The sequence below is a fragment of the Acinonyx jubatus genome, chromosome D4 (assembly GCF_027475565.1).
Source record: "Acinonyx jubatus isolate Ajub_Pintada_27869175 chromosome D4, VMU_Ajub_asm_v1.0, whole genome shotgun sequence".
NCBI lineage: Eukaryota > Metazoa > Chordata > Mammalia > Carnivora > Felidae > Acinonyx > Acinonyx jubatus.
In genome coordinates, this window is record NC_069391.1 from 1,022,413 (window position 1) to 1,046,191 (window position 23,779).

A 23,779-nucleotide genomic window follows, 5' to 3' on the forward strand; every position below is an offset into this window, starting at 1 on the left:
CGGGGGGGGGGGGGGGGGGGCAGCTGCCTCTCCGGGAGAAGGGCAGGGAACTTAGGACCTGCCCACCAACCCAGGGCCACCCGGGACAGGCGGGGCGGCTCACAGGGAGAAGCACACACAGACGCAGTAAAACAGGAGAGCTTTATGGTCAGAGTGGAGTGGTGGAGGAACACGAGAGAAACAGTGTCTGACGACCTCCCGGCCTGGCCGGCAGCGAGCCCGAGCGCAGGTGCAAAGCTGGACCCTGGGCCCGGGAAAAGGCGCCAGTGCCGCCTGGCGTCTGCCCCCCATGCCGAAAGGGGCAGGAAGCGGAGCCCGCCCGCGCGTGGGGGGCCCAGGAGAGCGAGCGCGGCGGGCCAGGGGCAAGCAGGAGCCGGCCGGTGACGAGGACGCGCCCCGCCCTGTAAACAGCCTTGCGGCCTCCTCGGCCTCAGTCCCATCCCTGAGAAGCGCTGGGGGCCGGCTCCCCGCACGGCCCAGCCCGCTGCCCGCTGCCCGCTGCCCGCTGGCCGGCTCGGTGCAGGGCGGGCCCAGCCTCCCCAGCGAGTGTGGAGCAGGCCCGCGGCCATCCCCGCGCCGGGCTGCCGTCGGCGGAGCCAGGCCTAGAGCTCCTCGTAGTCCCCGCCCCCGCGGAGGTGGCCGCTCGGGGCCGCACCCCCCAGGAAGGCTTCCAGCTCGTCGGCCGCGGTCCTCTCGGTGGTGCCCCTGGGCCGCCGCCGCCGCTCCTGCCTGCCCTCCTCCTTGTCCCTGGCCTTCTTATGCTTGCTTTTCTTCCTCGCGGCCTTTTCTTCCTCCTGGGAAGGGGGGTGGCTCAGGCCGTGTGGACGCCGGGACCCCACACTGCCCAGCGGGCGCCCAGAGGTGGGAGGCAGGGCTCCTACCTCTTTGCTTTTCTTCTTTTTCTTCTTCTTCTCCTTCGAGGGAGGCTTGCCCTCCTTCTCTGCACAGGGGAGACACCGCGTGGGCCCCGCAGCCTCCCCAGTGCACCCCAGGGCTGGGCCGCACCGGCTGGAGAGCACACGGGGGCACTGCCAGGCTACACGGGCGGCCGGGGCGCTCTCTCGCCGTGGGGCCGACCCACCACAACCCCCACTCCTCCGCTTTGGGGGACAAGGAACTTCCGGGATGTGTCCCAGGTGACACTGCAGGTCGGGGCCCAGGATGGAGGGCAGGGCCAGGGCCACAGGGAGCCATGGGTGCTCCAGGGGCTTACACAGCGGGCCAACTCTCCCGGCCGCCAGGTACCTCCCGGGCAAGCACTCGGCAGGTGGCGGTGGGACCCCCAGCCCCTCAACTACCTTCATCACTGATCTCCTTGTGGCCCGTCTCCTCCAGTCCCAGGCCAAAGAGGTCCGAGTCATTCTTCAGTCTGAAGGAGGACACGGGGGGCTTGGAGGGCGGGGGCGGCTGGGCAGGGCGGGCGTCCTCGTCCGTGTCGTCAGAGAGGTCCTCTCGCACCGGGAACTCCTCCTGGAGTGGGGGGCAGGTTGGGTGGCCACCTGTCACATGACCCTTGTGGGATGGCTCCTGTGCTTCTCGGGCAGGTGACAGCCACCTCAGGGGCCCCCACGCCCAGCCTGGACTTGGGGTGGCCAGCGGGGCCCGGGTGTGGCAGCCGGGACACCGCAGCCCTTCCGTGGTTGCTGTCATGGGATTGGGCCCCAGCACCCCGCCCTGGGGTCACATGCTGGTCTGGGGCTCTCAACCCAGGATGTCGTCACCTGGCCCTCTCTGCTCCATCCTGCCATTCCCACCGAGACCGTCCCCTCCTCACCGCTTTCCGCTGAGTGTCTGAGTCGCTCTCGAAGTCAGGGTCGTCCATGACGAAGGACAGCATCTGGGCGGCGATGGGCCCCTCGGGGTCACTTGATGACGATGATGACGCCACCTGCTCACCCCTCTTCTCCTCGCGGCCTCCTGAGGGGTCCTGGCGGTGGGACTTGCGGACACCTGGCCGGCGGGACTCCACGGCCCTAGGTGGCCTCGAGGCCTGCGTGGATGGCCTTCGGGACAAGGACGTGGTCAGGGGGCTCTCGGCCGCCCCCACCCCAGGGCGCATCCCCTCCACGTACCGTTTGGTCTCTGGCTCGGCGCACTTTTGGGGGGTTGCGGCAGTGGCCTTGGTGTGCCCCACCATCCCCGCTGCTTCCTCCTCGCTGGCAGTGGTGTCTCTCCTGGGGACAGGGCCCGCGGGCGGCCTGTCTTCAAGGCCCACGTCATCCTGGAAGCCTGCCACCAGTGGGTTCCCCCCCGGGGCCTCCCCATCGCTGCAGAGGAGGGGCAGGGCGGTCAGAGGACACAAGGCGGGTACGGAGAGTCCGACTTCCCACCCTGCGCCCCGGACACCTCTGGATGTTCTCTGCCGGGTGTGGGCACCGGGCCAGGAGCCACTCTACCGCTGGCGCTCGGCACTTGCGTGAGGATGCGGGCCATAGAGGGGACCCACCGGTGTGGCAGGAAAGTGGCACAAGCTGGCAGAAGGGGGGGCGCGAGGTGGGGGCCCGGGGGAGGGGCAGGGATACCACCACACACTGGGAAGCTGTGGGGGGGGGGGGGGCTGCTCCGTTTACGTGCAGTGTGGGTGCCCTCCTGCACGAAGGCGGGGTGAAGGGTGTGGGTGTGGAGGGGCTCGGCTGCCGGCTCAGTTCTGTTACTCTCACTCCCGGAGGGACCGGCGGGTCTGACCTGGGGTCAGTGTGGCGCGGGGGAGCCCGCACAGGACAGGCCCGGAACCCGTGACAAGGGTGAGCAGCAGGGGTGGGGCGGCCAAGCCTGAACTGCTCTCTCTCTCTCTCTCCCCCTGCCGGGCCCAACCTCCCAGGGAGCCCTCACAGGCTGCCCCTCTGCCAGTGCTCTCAAATGGCATCAGCCCAAGAACGTGTGGACAGGCAGGTCACGGGGCACCACAGATATGCCAGGTCGGGCCACCTGTGTTACGGGCCAGCCTCGCTGCCCCTGCTCCCTCCCTGTGGCAGGGGGACGAGCCCCAGGTCCAGCCGCCAGTCAGCAGCCCGATGGCTGGTCTGAGCAGGCTTCCTCCTGGAGCGTGGAAGCTTCCCTGAGCCCTTCCCTCGAGGTCCTGCTGGACCGGTGAGGCCTGTCCTCTTTGCTCACCCAGGGGTGTAGAAGGCAGAGGGGAGGCTGAGGGCCCCGACCTGCCTGGCCCCTGCTCTCACCTGTCACTGTCCTGTGAGACCTTGGCTTCGACTTTCTTCTCCTCCTTCCGGGGAGCCGTGTCATCCAGGAAGCTGCGGTCAAGGCCATCTTCAGGAACAAAATCCTCCACGTTCTGGACTTTTGCCGGGGCCTCTGAGGCCGGGGCTGGCTCTGTGGACAGCACAGGCCGGTTCCTGCTTGTCCGACGCCTGCCCCCGCCGGGCCCGTCCCAGGCTGTATGTAGGTGACCGGCCACGGGGCTGCCTGGCCAGGAGGAAGGACGGGGACCCCCTCCCGGTCTCCAAGCTCACGGGGCCAGGGAGGCCGGGCGCCCCGCCACATCGCCCGTCACACCCACCCCGAAGAGCCACTCCCGGGCTTACCTGGGGATGAAGGGGCTGCCTCGGCAGCTGGCGATGTCCCGAACAGCCTCGAGATGATGCTGCGCCGCGGGGCAGGGGCTGCGGGAGGCGGTGGGGCCTCCGCGGGGGGTGGGGGGCAGGGGCAGGCCGAGGGGGGTTGGAGGGGCAGCTGTGGGGCCGGCTGGGGCGTGCTGGGGCTGGAGCTGCCCGTGGACACGGTGCTCGGAGGCACCACCGGAGACTGGGAGCCCGAGGACGGGCTCTGCCCGTTGGCGGCCAGTGGGGACGCGTGGCCACGGCTGCGTGCCTCCATCATCTCGAGGAAGCTGGGGGGACACAGGGCAGGCAGTGAGCAACCTGCCTTCCCCTGGGGCTCTTCCTCTGAGCTGCCGGTGACAGCAGAGTCCTCACCCTCGGGCTTATCAGCCCTCCTGCCCCCCAGGCCTCAAGCAGAGCACCACAGGGAAGGTGCCGGCGGGTGCTGATAGGCAGGTGTGGCAGTCCCCTGGCTCACGCCCTGAGCTCTCCACCCGTGACACAGGACCTGAGGTGGGGAGGCCCCCGACCCCCGAGACAGGCAGCAGTCAAGACCAGGGGCTCCAAGTCCCACTGGAGGTCAGTGACGAGCCCCACCGCTCGTGGGCTACCGTGGGGAGTGCCACCAGCCCGTGGCATCGCCTTCCCCGTGGAGGCTTCCCCACAGGAGGTCTGCAGTGAAGAGCTGGCCCGTTTGCTGGCTGAGCTCCCTGGGCACCGGCACCTCCGACTTAGGATTTCCGGGGCAGGTGAGAAAGAAGGGCAGGGCGAGGGCAGAACCCGTCTGCCCGCCTACGTCTGCGGCGGCCTATCCCCCATGTTCCAGGAAGCGTCGCGGAGACGTCTCCGCCAGGCCCCTGGCAGTGCTGCCTGATGCCGGGGCTGGCTGTGGGGTGAGCGCAGGGGACTCTCTGGCTGCCATCACTCCAGGGGGCAGGGGGCAGGGGGCAGGGGGCAGGGGGCAGGGGGCAGGGGGCCGGGTGGTGCCGGGTGCCTGCGCTCTCAGCCAGAGGAGCTGACGGAAGCGGGTCAACCCTGGGACGGGCTCCACAGTGAGGGCAGTTGCTCGCCAGGGTGGGGCTCCCACCGGGACCGGCCAAGCAGCCCAAGTGTGTGAAAACTCACTCCCCCAGAACCGCTGGAGCCGGTTCCAGAACCAACGAATGGATCTGGCTCCAGGGAGACCCTAAGGCCCTTTGGAGTTCCCGGGGGGACAGACACCTACTGGGGTGCCGGCGCTCCCAGGACAGGAGCCCAGGCCGGGAAGCAGCGTGCCCCGCCTCAGCTCCGACGTTTACGTGCCTTCTCTGCGCACCAAACAAAACGCGAGCACCTGTTTGTTCGGGGGCAGCTCAGGTCACACCTGCCTGAGAGAGCGCGTGCCTCCCCGGGGAACTGTGGAGGGCGGATGGGACCCCGAGCACGCAGCGGACAGGGGCGCTCAGCACCACTCAGCCGTGCCGCTGGCAGGGCACACGCTCTGCTCTGAACCGCTCCCTCTGCTGCCGAGGACCGAGCTCCCACTCCTGCCCCACAAGCCTCCCCAAGGTCAGGCCTCCGAGAGCCCTACTGTACATCGCCATCGATCTGGGAAACCGAACTCAAACCCACGGCAGCCCCAGTGGAAGATATCGGGGACGGCCGGTCTCGCCAGGGGCTCAGGTGGACACTCGGCCCGGGGTAGCAGGAACCGTGGCCCAGAACGGCAACCGTGTCTGGCAAACGGACGGTCAGCTGTACCCCGGTTACCCCTGTCAGCTTGGGGCCCCCCGGGGGCCCGTCAGGTCAATTAAGGCCTGGCCCCAATCTGCAGGGTGGACATAGGGAGGGGGCAGGGCCTCAGGGTGTCCGTTCCCAGGGAGCGTCTGCTTCCCGAGGTGAGGTGGGCTCCACCTGACACGTAAGCTGCCTGTTCTAGAAAGCAAGGGTGTCGCTGCGCGTTAACGATAAAGAACCCCGATACAGGGAACGGGGAGGGCTGCGGGGCTGATCTCACCACGAAAGCCGCCCTCCTCTCCCTCCCCTCGGGGGCCTGGACTCCCCCTGCCTTGCTCCAGTCTGTGCACGGCCACATCCGAGGAGGAAATGACTCGGGTTTTTTGAGCAACACGACCCGCCCAAGCTGCCGGGTCTACCCGGGTGGGGGCTCTCCTCGCTGCCGTCTCCTAGGCAGACCCCCGCTCAGAGGCGTGCGTGGCGGGCCCGCCCTCAGTGCTCCCGCAGAGCCTGCCCGCAGGTCTGACCCGAGGCGGCTCCCGGGCTGACGTACATGTCGTAGTTCTGGTCCTCTGTCTCCTGCTGCACCGACAGTTCCTCCAGCGTGGCGTCCACGTCCAGCTGGTTCGTCTCCAGCTGCCGGAGCAGCGTCTCTCTCTACGGGGGAAGCAGACCCCTTCAGCCTCGTGTCCCTGTTCGGCCAGCCCTCGAGGAATTAAGCAGCAGCTGAGCACGGGGCATGGCGCCCAAGGCCTCGTCCGACACCCAGGCGGTTCGCCGTGGCTCCGAGGACGAGGTCGTTGATGTTAGCACCCCCCACCGAAGACGGCGCCCCGCCCACACGCAGCCCCAGAGGTCCAGGCGGCCCCGACGTGCGAACGCGGCTGTGGGGCCGGAGCGCAGCGCCTCAGCGCCTCCGCGCATCAGCCGCACAACCTTCTGCCGCTTGCTCCAGCGACACGACACGCGGTGTGGCCCACCAGGTATAGGGGACACCTCCGCATGGGTGTGCGGGTCGTAGCTACAGGGATCTATGACAACGATGCGGGTTCCCTGAAGGAAGGGCAGGGTGCAGTGACCGCGGACACTGCCTTGAAATGGGCCCACGCCAGCCTTCCCTCCAGCCGCAAATGGCAACCACCCTGTCTGCAGGGCCCTGGTTTCCTTCCAAAGACAGAAGGACAGGAGAGGAAAGACGACCACCTCCCCGGGCAAGCCCACGCCTTTCTGGACAAAGAATGGAAACCACTGTGGCTGCAGAGGGGCCCCAGGCGAGCATCCCAGGGACAAGATGTCACGAGTCCTGCCGTGATGTGCCCAGAAGGGCAGTCGCCTCTGCGGGCTTCTCCCTGAAAGCCCAGAGCCTCGACCCGGAACGGGGCTCATGGCGATCGCACAGCCCAGAGCAGGCTCAGGACGACGTGGGAGGTGGGGCTGGGCCTGAGCGGGACACCTCGGGGGGCAGCGTGTGGCAGTCGGCGGACCCTCGCTGCTTGTGGTTTGGAGAGAGGTACCGAAGAAGCTGAGTGGGCGGTGTGAGAGCCCTCTGCACCGTCCCTGTCCCTTCTGTGTAAACCTAACATTGCTCCAGAGTAAAACGTTTATTAAGAAAACAGAGGGACACCTGGGTGCCTCAGTTGGTTGAGTGTCCCTCTCTCTTTTATTTACTTATTTTTAATTTTTAAAAAATGTTGTTTTACTTTTGAAAGAGAGACAGAGAGATAACCAGAAGCAGGCTCCAGGCTCTGAACTGTCTGCACAGAGTCCGACGCGGGGCTTGAACTCATGAACCGCGAGATCATGACCTGAACTGAAGTTGGACACCTAACCGACTGAGCCCCCCCAGGGGCCCCAAGGGTCTGACTCTTGATTTCAGCTCAGGTAATGATCCCAGGGTTGTAGATCAAGCTCCATGTCAGGCTCTGTGCTCAGTGTGGAGCCTGCTTGGGATTCTCTCTCCCTCTCCCCCACTCGCTCTCAGTCTGGGAAGGAAGGAAGGAAGGAAGGAAGGAAGGAAGGAAGGAAGGAAGGAAGGGAGGGAGGAGGAGAGAAGGGAGGGAGGGAGGAGAGGAAGGGAGGGAGGGAGGAGAGGAAGGGAGGGAGGGAGGAGAGGAAGGGAGGGAGGGAGGAGAGGAAGGAGGGAGGGAGGGAGGAGAGGAAGGGAGGAAGGGAGGAAGGGAGGGAGGAGGAAGGGAGGGAGGGGGGAAGGAAAGGAAGGAGGAAGGAAGGAAGAAGGAAGGGAGGAGAGGAAGGAAGGGAGGGAGGGAGGGAGGAAGGAAGGAAGGAGGAAGGAAGGAAGGAGGAAGGAGGAAGGGAGGAAGGAGGATGGAGGAAGGAAGGAAGGAGGAAGGGAGGGAGGAAGGAAGGAAGGAAGGAGGAAGGAAGGAAGGAAGGAAGGAAGGAAGGAAGGGAGGCAGGGAGGGAAGAAGGAAGGAAAGGAAGGAAAGGAAGGAGGAAGGGAGGAAGGAAGAAAGGAGGAAAGAAGGGAGGAAGGAGGAAGGGAGGAAGGAGGAAGGGAGGAAGGAAGGAAACAAGACAGGGCAGGCGTGCTACCTGGACTCAGCAGGCCGCATACCAGGCACTGTGCCTGCGCAGTGTGTGTGGGGGTGAGACATGGCGGGGCTCTCCCTGCAGCTACGCACCAGCGGGGGCCACCCCTGCCACGAGGCGGGGGTCAGAGGAGCCGGGGAGCAGAGCCCTCCTGTGGGCCTTTGGGGGCAGGCCGTGCCCACACGGGGAAGAGGCACCCGAGCAGGCCCGGTGAAGCCCATGGCCGGGGTCAGGGTGGGTCCAGGGGGAGAGGGGCTGGGGCACCCGCCGGCCCACACGTCTAGCTCCTGGCTTGTCGGTCAGAGACGGCCTGACACATCTTAAGGATCCCTGCATTCTCCTGCAGCCACATCCGTGAAAATTCTAGAAAGGCCTGGGTCTCAGGCTAGCAGCAGAGCAGAGGAAGGGGACGGAGGGGGACGGATGGGGAGGGAGCGGGCGTCACAGGGCCGCCGGCACCGGCACGGTGAGCCCTCACGGCGGCCGCATTCCAGGCAGACGGCTCTGGCTCTGCTCGGGAGGGTGGCCCTGCCCCTGCACTGGGACGGCACCCGCGGGCAGCAGCGCTGCTGCTCTGCCCCCGGGGATAGGCTCACCTGGAGCTGCAGGAACGGGATGTTGAAGAATTTGTGAAGGTATTTCAGGCCAAAGCTGTTTTTCATGGAGGACTCGGCGTAGCGGAAGTAGGAGGAGCCTGGGGGCCTGTGTGCAGGAGGAACAGAAGGTTCTAGAGGCTTGGGGGGGGGGGTGGTTCAGCCCCTCTGGAACGCGGACCACACCCGGGCCAGCCAGCCCTCCACGCCCGCGAGGAGGGCCTCACTGCATCACCCCGACACCCAGCCCCGACCCGGCCTGCCTGGTGCCAGGAAGCCACTCTGTCCTCTGCAGACCCTCTGCCAGTCACTCTCTGACCCTCGCTGCCCGCAGCAGGGGCCCTGCTGGAGCAGGGGGAAGGAGTCTGAGCCCCTGGGGATGCAGCTGGGCCTCGAGTCCGAGGAGCAGGAGGGAGGGCAGGAGGGCGTCCCAGGTGCCAGGTCTCCCGGCCACCCACCCACCTGTCCAGGTTGTCGATGAAGTCACGCACGTCGTCGGGCAGGACGACTCGGTGCTCGCCCATGTCGCGGTAGTTCCCCAGCACGCACACCGGCACGTGGGCCGGCACCTTGGGAAGCTCCCGGAGAATGTAGTTGAAGGTCCTAAGGGGGTACAGGTGAGGAGAGACGTCCTCAGGGTCAGCTGTGACACCCCCACCCGCCACTTCACCCGGAGCGCACGGAGCCGGGAGGGCCGAGCCCTCGGTTCCGCTGGTTCCCGCCTCTCTCGACCTCCTTTCCTGGGAGTCTCTTGGGTGAGGTGTCTCTGCACCCCGTGGGGCACGGCTGCCCCGTGGGGCCAACACCTGGTGCGAAGCGCGTCCCGACCCAGAGACCGCCACCGGGCACGATGCGGACACGCACGCCCGTGCTGACAGACTGGACTTTATTTTCCCGGGAGGCACAGTAACTGAAACTGTTATCAAAGGACCAAAGGGATCCGCCTCCCACCCTGGGGCCCGTCTCCAGCATTCTGTCCGAGGCCACGGGGCCCAGCGACTCGGGCCTGGCTCCGGCCCACGCGGTCCACGGAAAACGCCGCCGCCCCACGAGGGCTCAGAGGAGCCATTCTCGTTCGCCGGGGGAAGGCTCCAGACAGAGTGGCACCACCGGCAGGGTGCTGCGGCTGCTCCCGTCCGGGCTGACTGCCCCTGCCGTCCCTGCCCCAGGCCCGCGGGCGGGCTCCTGCTGCCCCTCACACACGGCACCTCCCCCCTCCCCCCTCGCTCCCGCCAGTGGTCCTTCCTGGCCTTGGGCAAAGGCCGCGGGGAGCTTCGGGGATGCCGAGGGCCTACCCAGAGCTGCGCCCTCGCAGATTCTAGGCGGGGAAACCACCTCTAGGTGCCTTGGCGGCAGGGACCGCTGCAGCTCATTCGGGAGACACGCCGGCTTTCCCTGGCGCCGACCCCGGGAGAGCAGGGTGGCCGCCTCTCGCACAGGCACGTCTGTCCGTGGGGGCCACCGCCCTGCTCTGCACGCTTCCGAGGTGCGCCTGCTGCCACCCAGGGGCCTCCCACGCACGTGCTAGTGATGGGTCCCCGGCGGGAGGGACCGCATCCCTGCGGGCCGGGAGGGCTGACGGGAGGCCCCGTCAGATCCCTTGGGCCTGAACCCTCTGGGTTCCTGAGAGTGAAAGCTTGACCTGAGCAAGGCCGGCGCCTCCGACCGTGCACGAACGTGCCCTCAGATAAACGCAGTGTCTGCGGATGCGTGTATAAGAGCCTGTGTCCCGAAGACGGAATCTGTGTGTGTGGCGCCCTGAGGAAAACCTGGCCGGCACCAAGTGACGCCTGGGCCAGCCTCTCACGGCGGGATTACATATGCGGTGATGAGAATTTCAAGGCGGAGCCTTGAATGGCCCACCGGCCATTTTCGCCAGCCCCCACCTTGGGCTGATGCAGAGGCGGGACCGGGGAGTCCGCTCATGTCGCCCGTGTGGCCTGCTCCCACGCTCCTCCCCGCAGCCTGCTCTGTAGCGTTTCGCTGGGATTCTAGCTACGCGCCCCCTCGTGATCAAAGGATGTGGGGCGTGTCCTCGGGGAGCCCCAAACAAGCGGTCGCTCGATCCCGCCAGACGCCGCGTGGTCCTTTCAGGGAAGGCCGTGGGCTGTGGGAGGTGCGCCTCCCCCGGGGCCGTGCCCCCCACCCGGTCCGCCCGCCACACAGAGACGTCCAGAGACAGCTGGGCCTCCGCTTCCCGGCGGCTGAACTGCTGGAGCGCACGACGCCCACGGACAGGCTCCCGTGGTCTGGCACCAGCCGCGACGCCGGCGTAACCACCGCCCGCTGGGCTGCAGGGGGAGCCCTCCGGGTGGCGAGGCCCTAGGAGCCTCGACGGCCGCTGCCGGCCAGTGCCCCCTTACCACTGCTTGGTGATGTCGAACATCATGACCACCCCGTTACAGTTCTTGTACACGTCCAGGAACTCGGCGTCCAGGGCCATCTCGGACTCCGCCTAGGGACAGGAGAGAACTGGGCATAAGAGAGGGTGCTCCGGGCAGAGTCCCAGGGGCGAGAACCCGGTCTCCTCCTGGAAATGGCTGAACAGGACTTTCACAATCTGAAAAGACAACAGCTATTTTCGTTTTGGGAAAAAAACCACGTAGACGAGATTATCCAGGGTGGGGGTCAGAAAACTTTGCGTCAAAAGGTCTAGTAGTGAACAGTTCAGGCCCCGGGGCCACATCAGCTCTGTCCCTGATCAGGGCCTTCTCCACCGGCCAACAGCATCCCACCCGCAGGCCTCACAGACTTCACGCCACACAGAGGGACGAGCGGGCTGGAGCAGCCGGCGCCCCACTGCAAGGTGTACATTCCAGAACTGAGGAAGACACTTGCAAACAACCTTCTAGAGCACACAGACAGGGCCGCGGGCTGCACACACACAGGCTGCGGTGCTGGGGCCAGGGGCAAAGTGTCACGCAAAGGGCCAGACAGACCTGGACCAGGTGGTCACTTAACCCTCCTGCCCTAGAGGGGATCAAGGAGGCTGCCTGCCAATCGTGAGACCATCTACGGGCAGGAGGACACAGAGAGCAGGGCCCTTGGGAACAACGTGAAGGCCTCCCTCGAAGGGAAGGGGTGCCGGTTTGCCCGACTTCTTTGTGTCAAGAGTGGTGGCCACAGCGAGAGCCCATTCAGAGCCACACTCGTGCCCACGTGTGCGTGGGGCCACACGGTTTGACCAGTGCACCTCGACAGCCCTCAGCTCAAACTCCCTGCAGGCCAGCAGCTTAGGCAGGCCCGGCCATCCCAAAATACAGCCGTGGGCGGCGCAGGCTCGCACGAGGAGTGGGGCCGACTGGTGCCACTGGAGTCCCGGGGGAGGGTCCCAACCCCCATCTGAGCAGTGGGCCCCGTGGCCGGACACGGCCTACCCACCTCCTGGGGGTCGTTCTCCACCTTCAGGCCGTCACCTCGCCGTCTGCACTTCCCTGGTCAGAAGACACACAAGTCACAGAGGGAACTGTGGCTCCAGGGAGGGACGCGGCTCCCCACATCCCACCCTGTGCCCGGCCCCCACCTCCAGCAGGCGCCGTACTCTACTGAGGAGGAGGCCCGGGGAGCCGCGGCCCCCACAGCGGGCACTGGAGCAAACCCACCAGCGCCAGGGAAGCGGCCGCAACCCTACCGAGACCTTCCTGGCAGCTGTAGCTGCCAACCTCACCAGGAGAGGCCCTGAGGGGCTCCAAGAGCTTGGCCTAGACTGGAGGGACGTCCGGCAGGGCTCGGGGCCGCTCAGCAAGATCGCCCTAACGCCCCCACCCGGGCTCTGGTTCGAACTCGGGCACTTCCTTCCCGGATTGACAGAGGTCCCAGCCCTGAAAGGGCGCTGCCGGCTGGCACAGGCTGGCACGGCCCAGCCTGTGAGGTGCTGCACTGGAGGCCAGAGAGGCTCCCCGAGCTGGTGCTGGTGCCGGCCGAGCTGGGCCCGGCCCTGAGCGGCCCCAAGGAGCTAAAGCCAACTCCAGCGGGTCCTGAGGAATAAAGAGTTCCACACCATCACCGTTATAGACTGGGCGCGTTCACACCAGCTGCTGCCTGTCCCCACAGCTTCTTTTTGACCCTCTAACCGCCTTTGGGGCCCATGGGGCGCAGCGGGCGGTCCCTGTCTGACGGCAGCTGGCCACGTTGCGCCCTCCTGGTGGCCGCTCCCGGGCCACAGGGCCCAGCACCACCGACACTCTCGGTGAGCTTCCGCTGCCCTGGGGTACAAGGCTGCTCCCAGGTGCCCTCCCTTCTCGGGGCGCTCCAAGACTCGCCGGGCCTCGCCTCCTTGCCACTCTGCATTTCCCACCAGGCTCTCAAACCCGACGCCCTCTGCTGCTGTGCATGCTCACACCCTGTCCCACAAGCAACGGGCTGGGGTGGTGGAGGGGACCAGGCGACACGGAGCTGCAGGGATGCTGAGCACTCACCAGGGGCCCCGCGGCTTAAGCCTCCTGGCCTGCCCGGAGCTCCCGCTCACCCTCAGGCTGTCCTACAGCAGCCGAGTCGGGCCTGGGAACCTACACCCACCTAAACCCGAAGACGATGGTGAGGGGACAGGGGTTGCACTTTCGGCACCAGAACCCAGAGCTCACAGAAGACAGACCGTCCTTTCTTGTTGAGGACACCTGTGGCTATGGCAAGCCTCCCAGGCCAGGGGTGACACCGTGCTCGGGAACACAGGGCACACATGGGGCACCGGCACCATGGGGCACCGGCACCGGATCCTCTGTGTTGCCCAGAAACACAGAGGAGGGATGGAGAAGGCTCCGAAGGGGGAGCATGCCCGCCCCCCTCACCAGGCGCACTGGGGTGTGGTCCTGACAGCTGGAGCACTTCCCTGTGAGAGCACAGAGACACCACCGCCGTCAGCGACCGTGGGGCAGCAGTCACGTGGGCGCATGCCCCTGGAGGGTGGCAGCTTCAGAAGCCCAGGAGCTGGTCCTCAGCTCCGGGCCCAGGGCACTACATGAAGGGCACTGCTGCAGGAAGGGCTTCTGGAACAGCCTCGTGCAGGCCTCTGGCTTTGGGGCCCACCCGCTGCCGGTCCGTGTCTGCCCCACGGCCACGTGCTCTGTCCCAGTGCGTGAAATGTGCATTTAAGCAGCAGAGGCCGAGGTCCCTACAGGTCACTGCTGTGTGTCCGCCCCGCCACCCTGGATGCAGGAGGGAGCGGCCTCAGATGCAGAAACTCAGGGAAGCAGCACGAGCCCAGACCTCCTACAGCCCCTGGCTGTTCCTGGGGGCAGACCTGCTGGTCACACACTCCTGTGTCCGCCCTGCGGCTGCGGAGAACCCAGAGGTTCCCGTGACTCACACAAGGACACGCCCAAAGCGTGAGCATGGGGGAGGGGGGACATCTGCTCCGCAGAATGGACGAAGCATCAGGAAAATGTACTTGTAATAAAGAGACAGGACTTACCTTTGTCAACTACGTCCCAGACCTCAACCTTCACGATGTCGTCAGTGGCTACAACGGGGGGATACAAAGATTAGTGCCCGACATGACCGTCGACCTTCTGGGCAGAGGGGCTTTTAGGGGCTGCCCAGGTGTCCAGGTTTGTTCCCACTCTTCAAGGGTGGGTCCCCCGCCAGGAGACACTGCGCTCCTCCCTCAGCACCTTCTCCAAGGACAGCCCCCCCCCCCCGCCCCGCCCCCCACGGCCTCTGTAGGAGCCACGGCCCCTCCCCCCTCCCCGGACGGCAGGGAGACTCATCGCTCCTTCAGGCTCCTGCTTAAGGCGCAGTGAGCAATCCTGGCCTGTCTTCAGCTGACATGCCACCCCTTTCCGGCGGGTGTCCCTGGGGCGGGCTTGTCCCTGGCCCGGGTCCACATGGCCAGGTGCTCTTTGCAGGTGCACCTGGGGAGCAGGCTCTGGGTGCTGGGTCAGGCCTCGGTGGGCCTGATGGTGCTCAGGCCCGACTCTCACCCAGCAACCGGCCTCAACTTCACTCCCCAGGACGTGGGCCCACTCTAGCTGGCCTCCTGGCGTCAAGTTTCCACCCAACCCGTGGGTGGAGCTGGTCCAGGACAGGCCCCTGAGGGGAGGGGGCCCTCGTGCAGGCCGTCGGGACACCTCTGCCAGGCTTGCTCAGAACTACTGGCCTTTCTGTGCTCTGCCTTTTCCTCACAGGGAAGAGACCCTCAGACCCTCCTTGGCGGTGCTCGACCTGGGAGGGGTGCGGGGGACCCAGGGGGCCGACCCCGCGAATGGCCAGTCCGGGCCCAGGGCCCAAGGGCAGGACGGTGGCTCGCCGCTCCACCCCGGGTTCCGAGGGGAAAAGGGAGAGGTGGGGAATTGCCACACACCTGCCCCAGGCTGAGGGGCACGGCCAGCTTCACCCCCGCTGGGAAGGGGTGCCGTGGGTGGCTGCCCTCAGGCCCCGCCAGCCCCAGCTGATGACTGGGGTGGCGCCGATCCACGCAGCCGTCCTGGGATGTGGCGGGAAGTGGGAACTTCCACAAAGACCCCGTGTGTTGACGACTACATTTTTTTTTTTAATAAAAACGGATGTTTAAAATGGTTCAAAGGACTTTGGTTTCATGATTTCTGAACCCGCCCTGCCGCTCACGGGGCCGCTGTACTGTCCCGGGGGCAACAGCGCCTGCAGCTCAGCTGCAACCAGGGGCCTCGAGGTGCCCTGTGCTCTGTCTGTCGCGTGACCTCGACCTTGCAAAGGTGAAGGGGCGGGGCTCAAAGGGACAGAGGGGTCCTTCCTGCTGGTGGAGCATATGTGGGCGCAGTGCCGGCTGTAACGGGAGCAGCCTCCCCCCCCCCCCCCCCCCCCGGGCACTCCCTGATGCGTCACATGTGGTAAACCTGGAACTTGAGCCCTCTGGTGGTCTCTAGGGTCTCAGAACCGAGGGGGTCTTGGCACAGCCCCCCATGAGGCGCCCCCACCACTGCCTCGTCTGTGTCTCTGGAGCAGCTTCCCGTGGGAGGGGATTTCAGGACAACCCAAGCACGGCTTTAACGGGTGCCCCCACTGCGGCCCTCTGCGTTCAAGGTCTACAGGGTTTCTGTGAGGACAGCACAGCCGGGGAGGCGTCTCCGAGGGACCGAGGCCTAGGGAGCCTCAATAGAAGCCCCGACCGCACAAAGGGTGCGGTACCTGCCCCCCAACTCAGGAGGGCGGACCCTTAACCTGCCCCCCTGCCCCCAGCCTGCCCTCACTTTTGTAGTTCCAGTGGATGCTGGTGACCCGGATCTCCTGCGTGGGGATGTACTCCTCCACGAACTGCTTGCCCTGCAGCCGGTGCCACAGCGCGGTCTTGCCCGTGTTCCTGTCTCCTCGGATCACAATCTTCACTGGGGGGGGTGGGGGGGGGAGGACAGATCGGGTAAACAAATCAAACCAACGGCAGACTTTAACTTCACCGACAGGAGCCCACTTGCCACCCACGTTCCTTCCACACAGAGCGTGGCCCGCGTGGCTGGCGAGCAGGGAGGAGCCCAACGCCGGGGAGCGGCCTGGCTGGGAGACCCCCTGCAAGGGGTCGGGCCCCTGCTCGGCCCGTGGACGAGACCACACCGTCCGTGTCCCGGCAGCCCGGCCCCTCTGCTCTCCCTCCCTGTCCACGACCCCGAAACATTTCCCACACCCCCCCCCCGCCCCCGCGCTGATGGAGTCAAACCGGGCTCGGACTTTACACCTGCCGGAGAGCGGTCTCGCCTACAGCCAGATGTCCTGGGGACCCCTGACTCCCTGGGTCAGGGTCAGGGTCAGGCTGCCGGAGGGTTTGGGCGGCAGCTGATGTTCTTAGGAGGCTCCCTAGGTTTTGGTAGTTTGCTCTTAACCCACTTTCTCACAGCCCTGGTATTTTTAGCACACGATTTTGTAGAGTGCCAGCACTTTCCAGGCCGCACACGTGGGGTTACGGCAGCAAGCCCGTGTTCTGTGCCGTGCCGGTCCAATGTGGATTTACGTGGCGGCCCGTGTGCCAGGAGTGCGCACGCGGCAGTGAGCGAGCCCACAGGCAGCGAGTGCGGGGACACGAGGGGCAGGCGGGGCAGCCGTGGATGAGATGGGCAGCCCGCGCCAGGACCCCGCAATGCTCCTGGGCCCCGCGCAGGTGCCCGGCGCAGCAGTGTGGACGGCGGATGGTGCTTCACAGCCTGGGGCTGGGTGAGGCCAGCAGGGGCTTGTCCAGAGCCCTGGCCTGGCCCCACAGTTGCCCGGCTTTTTTCTCCTGCAACCCGTCCTCCTCCAAGACCCCTGTTCTCGGACACTCACTACTCATCCCACGAAGCGTGGTCACCACGTCAGATCCCCCGCCCCGCCACCCTCCCCAGCTTCCACCATCAGGACATCAACTCCCCCCCCCAACACACCCCCCGCCACTCTCCCCAGCTTCCGCCATCAGGACATCAACTCCCCCCCACCCCCTACCCCACCTCACCCCTGCCACCCTCCCCAGCTTCCGCCATCAGGACGTGGTAGTTGTTTTCAACTTGAAGCACCTCCAGTCAGACCAGGGGTGTTCCTCTTGCTCCCACTTTATCCCATCACCAGATGGGACACAACAAGTCACTGCCCTCAAGGCTGCAGGCAGTCTAGACGCGATTCCAGCCAGAAGCCAAACACCCGGCAGAACCGGGGAGAGCCACCAGGACGTGTCTGTGCTGTCAGCGCAGCCCTGGGGATGCCCTGGGTCCCTGTCACGAGCCTGAACACCCGGCAGGAAGCGTGTCGCTTTAGGAGAGCACTCCCCACGTTAAGGACCCACACGAGACACGCGTTCGGTGAGGGTGGGTGGACAGAGGCCACGCGCAGCTCACCCCGAGGGCGGGAGCACAAACGCGGAGCCCCCAGCGCGTCCCGGCGGCGGGCCAGGAGCTGGCTGTCCTTCACTCTCCGGATGTTGCTTTTGATGGCGTCAGACTCTCACTTCGTGGTCGCGCTTTCCCTGGTCTTAGCTTCCCCAGGCAGGCTCCTTTTCAAACCTACTTGGCCTTTTTCTATGCTCTTCGGATTCCGCTTACTTCCCGAAACCTCTTCCACTTCTTTAAACATACTCTATGTACTGACTTTGTCACTGAGGGGCAGTCGGCACAAAACATGTCGTTAGTTTCAGGCGTGCAGCGGACCCGACGCCGTATACACCACAGAACGCTCCCGCACTCCGCGTCGCGACCTCACCACTCAGAGCCGTTACGGTGCTACTGACGTGCACGACCGGATCCCCTGAAGCCCGAGCCCCGAAGCCGCCAGGGCCTGCTGTCAGCCTGCCCTGCTCCCGCCGCTGTCTGCCGGTTTCCTGATCTTCCACCAGCAGCTCCAGTTTCTTGGAACTTTATCCCCGGAGCCTCTCCAAGATCCGGGCTGGAGCCGCCGTCGGAAGGCACCTGTGGTATTTCTGCCCGTTGTTCGGAACGCTAACAACCTGGGAAGACCTTAAGTAAATCCTCCATTTCAGACTTTGGGACCACACTGATGATGCAGAGGCAAACCCTCTCGGAGGTCACCCACTGGGCTTGCACAGACCTGGCTTTGGGCGGGGCTCTCCTGGGAGAGGCCCCTTCTAGAATGGGTTCAGGGTTTTCCCTCCTGCCCCGCGGGGACCACCACCCAGCCAGGGTCAGGCAGGTGCCTCAGGGAGAAGGCGGCTTCAGAGCTGGCTTCCCTCCCAACATCTCCCCCTTTGCTTTTAAGAAACGTGCACCAGACAGCTGCACAACCTTTATCTGAGTTCAGAACTGAGTGATACGTCGACGTTTTCCTAAATGTTTTATTCAAACTTTTAAAATGCTTTTTGGGGAGCCTGGGTGGCTCAGTCGGTTGAGCGTCCGATTTCAGCTCAGGTCATGATCTCGCATTCGTGGGTTTGAGCCCCACATCGGGCTCTGTGCTGATGGCTCAGAGCCTGGGGCCTGCTTGGGATTCTGTGTCTCCCTGTCTCTCTGCCCCTCCCCCACTCACACTCTCTCTCTCTCTCCTTCAAAAATAAACATTAAAAAAAATTTTTTTTTTTTAAGTTTTTTAAGGGAAGGGCTGTTCAGCTCACTAACTTTATCACGCTGCCAGAAACAGAGGTTGGGCGCTATGGTAAAGAAGGCGTGAGAAGTCCATTTCCTACACGTAACAGTGTCCCAACAAAGGGAGACTTCACACACACACACACACACACACACACACACACACACACACACCTTTTTAAAGTAGGCTCCATGCCCACCGCAGAGCCCAACGTGGGGCTTGAACTCATGACCCCGAGATCAAGACCCGAGCTGAGATCAAGAGTCAACACTTAATTGACTGAGCCATCCAGGCACCCTGGGAAAATTCATTATTTTTATGTTAATTTTTTCCCTTTAGAAGGGCACGTATCTGCCCCTGCTCCACACTTGTATTTTTTCTTGTACTGGGTGGAATTCTATGTCCTAGTGGAAAGCTCAGTGAAAGAGGGGAGTCCTTGCCTTGGTCCTGATTTGAAAAGAAACGCTTCCTATGTCTCATTAGTATATACGGACGCAGGTTTTGGTAAATACTCTTGAACAGGTAGAAGTTCCTTCTGTTCCTAGTTTGCTTCTTAAGAAGTGGGTTTTCTCAGGGTACCCAGCTGGCTCACATGATGGAGCATGTGACTCTTGATCTTGGGGTTGTGGGGTCGAGTTCTATGTTGGTGTAGAGATTACTAAAAAATAAAAATCTTTAAAAAAAAAGTGGGTTTTCTCTTTTTATTTTCTGTAAATCACGAATGAGCGTTGAATTTTATCAGATCTTCTTACACCTACTGAGATTATGATGCTTTTTCTCCTTTAACCCGCTGGTAAAGCGTAGAATGTATCTTTTCTATTAATCTGTGCACTCCTGGGCAGTCCTACTTGGTCTCTATACAATGGTTTGTTATGAATATTTTGATGACTTTCTAGATCCGATTTCCTGGCTTCTCACTGGGTTATTCCCTCTGTGCTCATGGACAGGACCGGACGGTTACCCTTTTGGTACTGTCCTCCTCTGTCTTGGCAGCAGGATTTACCAAGTGCAGGAAGCAGGCTGAGTGCCCCTGTCCTCTGTGTCTTCTCCATCAGTGTGATGCTCGGCTCTCTGATCTCAGATTTTGTATTTCTCAGGGTCGGCTTTAGGGGCCATTCTCTAGGACACTGCCCACTCTAAGTTTTCCATTCTACTGGCGCAAAATTATTCAGAACATTATGTATTTTAAAACCTTGTAGTTATAGTTGCGTACTCTTGATCACTCGTGACATCTGTCTTTTTTCTTTATCAATCTCTCCAGAATCTGCTTTACCAGACACACACCATGTTCCATTCTGGTGAACATTTCAATTGATTCTTTTAAAAAAGAGTCACTGGTTTTTGCTTTTTTCTTGGTCATTTCCTTCCTTCTCCTTTCTTGGGGTTTATTGTGTTTTTCCTAAATTTTCAAACTGTATTCCTAAGTCAGTGACCACAAGTATGTGGGATGTTCACGATCACTGAATTGTATTGTTTTAAATTTATTTTTATTCACTCATTCATTCATTGAGAGACAGGGAGAGCGAGCGAGCAAGCACCGGGGAGAGGGGCAGAGGGAGAGAGAATATTCAGCAGGCCCCATGCCCAGTGCGGAGCCTGACACGGAGCTTGATCCCACAACCCTGGGATCATGATCTGAGCCGAAATCAAGAGTGGAACGCTCAACGGACTGAGCCATCCAGGCGCTCCCGCCCAGTAACTTAAATTTTTAACAGTCATTCACATTTGCTGTGATACATCTCAAGTTAATTAATCTCTTTATCTTCCTTGTAAACAGCGCAAGGCCTTTCCAATGCCTTAACTCGGATCGGCTCGGTCCCGGGCTCCGTGAGTCTCTCCAGGGGATCAGTCCCTCCTTCCACCTGGACCATGTTAGTCACCATCGCGGTGACGGCCACGACCAGCGCTTGCTTGGATGTCGCCCCACATATTCACTGGTCTCGGCGCTCACCTTAGCCTTCTGAACCCCACCCCCGTGTCCCAAGCGCCGTTTCCATCGGCCTGGCGCACAACCTTGGCATTATTTCAGCGGGCGCCTGCGCACAGCAAACGGTCCGGCTCAGACTGCAAACGAGCTGAAGCACACACACTCGCGAGTAACTGCTTCCTTGGGTGAGGACCTCCCTCAGGCCGCAAACGGGACTGCTGCTTCGGTGGCGTGTGGGCTGCTCCTCTGAAGGCGGGCTGGGCTCTGGCTGCTTCGTGGACTTCGATGTTGAAACGCTCGCAGGATGTTTTTAAAACCCTGGACTGGGACTTCTTGGGAGTTTCACGTGCTTCGTGGATTCTGGAAAACCCTGCCTTCGTTCCCTCAAATATTGCTTCTTCCCCGTTCTTGCTAATCTTGTGTGAAACTCGTACCCCATGGGTGCTCCATTCCTGTGCCACACAACTCCCTTCCAGGCGTGAATTCTCTCCTTAGTGTGGTTATTATGCTGATTCACCTGACTGCTGGCTTCTTGCTTTTAACGGCTGTGTTTCTCATTCCTAGCTGTTCTTTTTGGTTCTTTTTCAAACATGACTTGTCTGTTCATACAGTCTTGATATGATTTTAAAGCCGTTTCCTTCTTACCTGGAAAAGCTCTCACCCTGAAATCAGCCTTTCAGAAGGTTTTTCAGTGAGAAAGTGTTTAAGTCCATTTCTAAATTCTAGCACTGAGATCCAACTGGCCAGGACTCTGGCTGTCCCAGTGTCTGGACGCTGTCTTTGTGAGGAATGCAGTCCTGACAAGTTCCATTACGACTGGCGTTTCCTGACCTGGGAAGGTGCCCCAGTTCAAGCTTCTTCACTAAACGCGGCCAGTAAATCGTGTCCAGAGTAGAAAGGATAGACCAAGTCAGGTAACATCCTTTCTTCCACTTTGAATGCAATTAACTTTCAAACTATAATTATGGTCCAACGTCTCATTCGGGTTTGATTCTAAGTTTGATGTGTGTGCTGGGGCTCTTGCATATATGACATGAATCACTTCTATTATCACAGCAATTTAAAAGAAAACTTTGCCCTAGGAGGAAAAGGTTCTGTAAGAGGCAACAGATACACTTGGAAACCATCAACCCTTGCGTGTAAATATCTTGAACCTATAGTCATCAGATTGCTGGCTAGTTTCCCCTAAATAAGGTATTTTGGAAAATAAATAAATGAAGGAAATCAAAGTTTCCAAGTTGCACGCTGTTCACCTACTGGGCCAATCTCCCTCTAAATGAGATTGCTCTCCATCTCTCCACCTTTGCTGCAGTTGTAGGGAGTCACAGCCTGTCCCTCAACCACCCGAGGCTGGGTTCACCTCTCTGGAACAACTCTATGGCACCTCCCCCTTTTTCCTAACCACCCTCGCCACGGGATGTGCCCGTCAGGGAGTGCTTTTCAGAAGGTGAAAAGTTTACAGTTTCCAGCTCTGATTTCCACACAACTAGAATTAAGCTTAAAATAATACTCTAAGTAATAAAAGTAAATAAGGGAGCCAAATGGAAATTCTAAAGCTTTGTGCACATGAGTAACTCGACTTACCATTCTCTTCTCTGAATGTGACAAACACATACAAAATTGAGAGTTGAATACACCCACATCTAAAATACCTCTCTTTAAAACCTGCACAGAGGTCTTTAGGGGCCCTGGTTGGCTCAGTTGGTGAAGCATCCTACTTTGGCTCAGGTCATGATCTCGTGGTTCACAGGTTCGAGCCCCGCGTCGGGCTCTGTGCTGACAGCTCGGAGCCTGGAGCCTGTTTCAGATTCTGTGTCTCCCTCGCTCTCTCTGCCCCTCCCCCACTCATGCACCGTCTCTCAAAAATAAATAAATGTAAAGAAATTAAACCTGCACAAAGATCTTTCTAATTAGTTTAATATTGCATGGTACCACCTCAATATGTCATCATAGGGACCAGAAAGTTCCCCTGAAAGTGGCAAAGGGGGCGGGGGTAGGGAGGAACCCAAAATCTTGTAGCAATATATGCAAATACTTGAAAGGAAAACAGTTTAAAACCAGAGAACATAAAAGTCCTTTAAGTAATGCTAGGAAAAGGCCAGCCAGATGGAAAACCTTAAAAGAGGCCAAGAGGACCATCAGCCTCAGGAGCTATACATTTTACATAATTTATGACAGGACTGGAAACGTCCTGGGCTCCGAGGGCGTCTGAAAATAACTCCTCCTTCCCTCGGGGGAAGAGAAGTCTCCTACAATAAGAGTCTCTGTGCCTTCTGGAGCTTTTTCCAAATATATCCCTTACAAATGCTTCTTGAAAAAAAAGAAGAGGGGGGCAGGAACGCGTGGCGTAGATGATATTCTCTTCAAACTGAATGCGAAGTCTACAAAGAAAAATCCCAAAGCTCAAACCACCACATCCAGCTGGATCTCACCGCCCCTGGGCAGGTTGTCACGTGGTTCATTGCCGGGGAGTCCATCACCCCTTCAAGCGTCACAGACCACAGAGCTCTCCCCACGTTATATAAGAATCACTCTTGGACGAGGTTATCCGGGCCAATCAGGGCACCGCAGAACGCACCAGGAACCGCCTGGACGAATTTTACAGTGCAAACTAAACGCACAGATTTCTTAACGTGCCCGTATTCCTCGGGAATGACCCACCGGTCAGAGGGGAACGCCACGGGCCCAGGCGCCCCCACTCCGGCCCTGGGGTCCTCCAGGACCTCGTCTCCAGCCTGGCATCACCTCCCGACATCACCTCCTGAGCCCAAGTGAACACCCCTAGGGTACCTGCCACAGGTAAGGTCTCAGCACATCTCACACGGAGCAACAGGACTTGCCACGTCTCCCCGCAGACCGCCAGGCCCCGGGGGCGCGACAGGGCCCTGGTCTCTGCCAAGTCCCAGTCGCCAAAGCCCGGGCCTGCGGACCCTGCGGGGCAGCGCCCTCCTCCACCCGTGCCCTCGGACCCCCCTTTCCACGTCCCCTGGCAGGAACCCAGCGCGCCCGGCCTGCACTCACTGTTGTACTGCACCCCTTTGGCGAAGCGCCTCTGCAGCGCCTGGTTCATGGATTGCAGCCCGGCGGGGATATTCTTGTCGCGGCCGGGAGCCTGCTCCGACCCCACCAGCTTCTTGAGCGCGGAAAACATCTTCCCGCTCCCACGTCCGAGCCCGGCGCGGCCCGCGAGCTCAGCGGCGGCGGCGACGACGGCGACCCGGCGCGGATCGCACCATGTCCCGGGTCCCGGCGGCCGGGCGCCTGCTTCGAAGGCAGCTCAGGCGCTCAGCCGCGGCGGTTCCGCTCCAGCCCCGGGGACCCCCGGCGCGGCCGCCCTCCGTCTGTCAGAACCGCCATCTTGGCGTCGGCTCGGCTGGGCGCGCGGCTACGGGGTGCCGCGAGGGCCAAGAGGGTACGCGCATGCGCGGCGGAACGCGAGCGGAAGCGGACTTGGCCCGGCGCGCCTCTGAGGG

The 23,779-nt window shown here is 62.0% G+C and overlaps 2 protein-coding genes across 4 annotated transcripts; one reads left to right on the forward strand and one right to left on the reverse strand.

Moving 5' to 3' along the window:
* Nucleotides 1-122: 122 nt before the first annotated feature.
* RABL6 (RAB, member RAS oncogene family like 6) lies at nucleotides 123-23,658 on the reverse strand. Of its 3 annotated transcripts, XM_027050998.2 has the most exons (15): nucleotides 23,328-23,655; nucleotides 15,577-15,711; nucleotides 13,824-13,871; nucleotides 11,795-11,847; nucleotides 10,777-10,868; nucleotides 8,876-9,016; nucleotides 8,417-8,522; nucleotides 5,824-5,927; nucleotides 3,540-3,844; nucleotides 3,177-3,327; nucleotides 2,073-2,267; nucleotides 1,775-2,003; nucleotides 1,299-1,470; nucleotides 882-940; nucleotides 123-794 (listed from the first exon to the last, which is right to left on the reverse strand). In XM_027050998.2, exons 1-15 carry the CDS (start codon nucleotides 23,455-23,457, stop codon nucleotides 603-605), a joined length of 2,112 nt encoding a protein of 703 aa, XP_026906799.2. In that variant the 5' UTR covers nucleotides 23,458-23,655; the 3' UTR covers nucleotides 123-602. The 3 variants fall into 3 exon arrangements, with proteins under 3 accessions (XP_026906799.2, XP_053060314.1, XP_026906800.2); XM_053204339.1 differs by having other exon boundaries at nucleotides 1,775-2,267; nucleotides 23,328-23,658; XM_027050999.2 differs by lacking the exon at nucleotides 15,577-15,711 and having other exon boundaries at nucleotides 23,328-23,657.
* LOC113596692 (uncharacterized) lies at nucleotides 5,744-6,883 on the forward strand. The gene is made up of 2 exons (XM_027051002.2): nucleotides 5,744-6,253; nucleotides 6,423-6,883. The coding sequence occupies exons 1-2, from the start codon at nucleotides 6,010-6,012 to the stop codon at nucleotides 6,794-6,796; spliced, it is 618 nt and encodes a 205-aa protein (XP_026906803.1). The 5' UTR covers nucleotides 5,744-6,009; the 3' UTR covers nucleotides 6,797-6,883.
* Nucleotides 23,659-23,779: the final 121 nt, after the last annotated feature.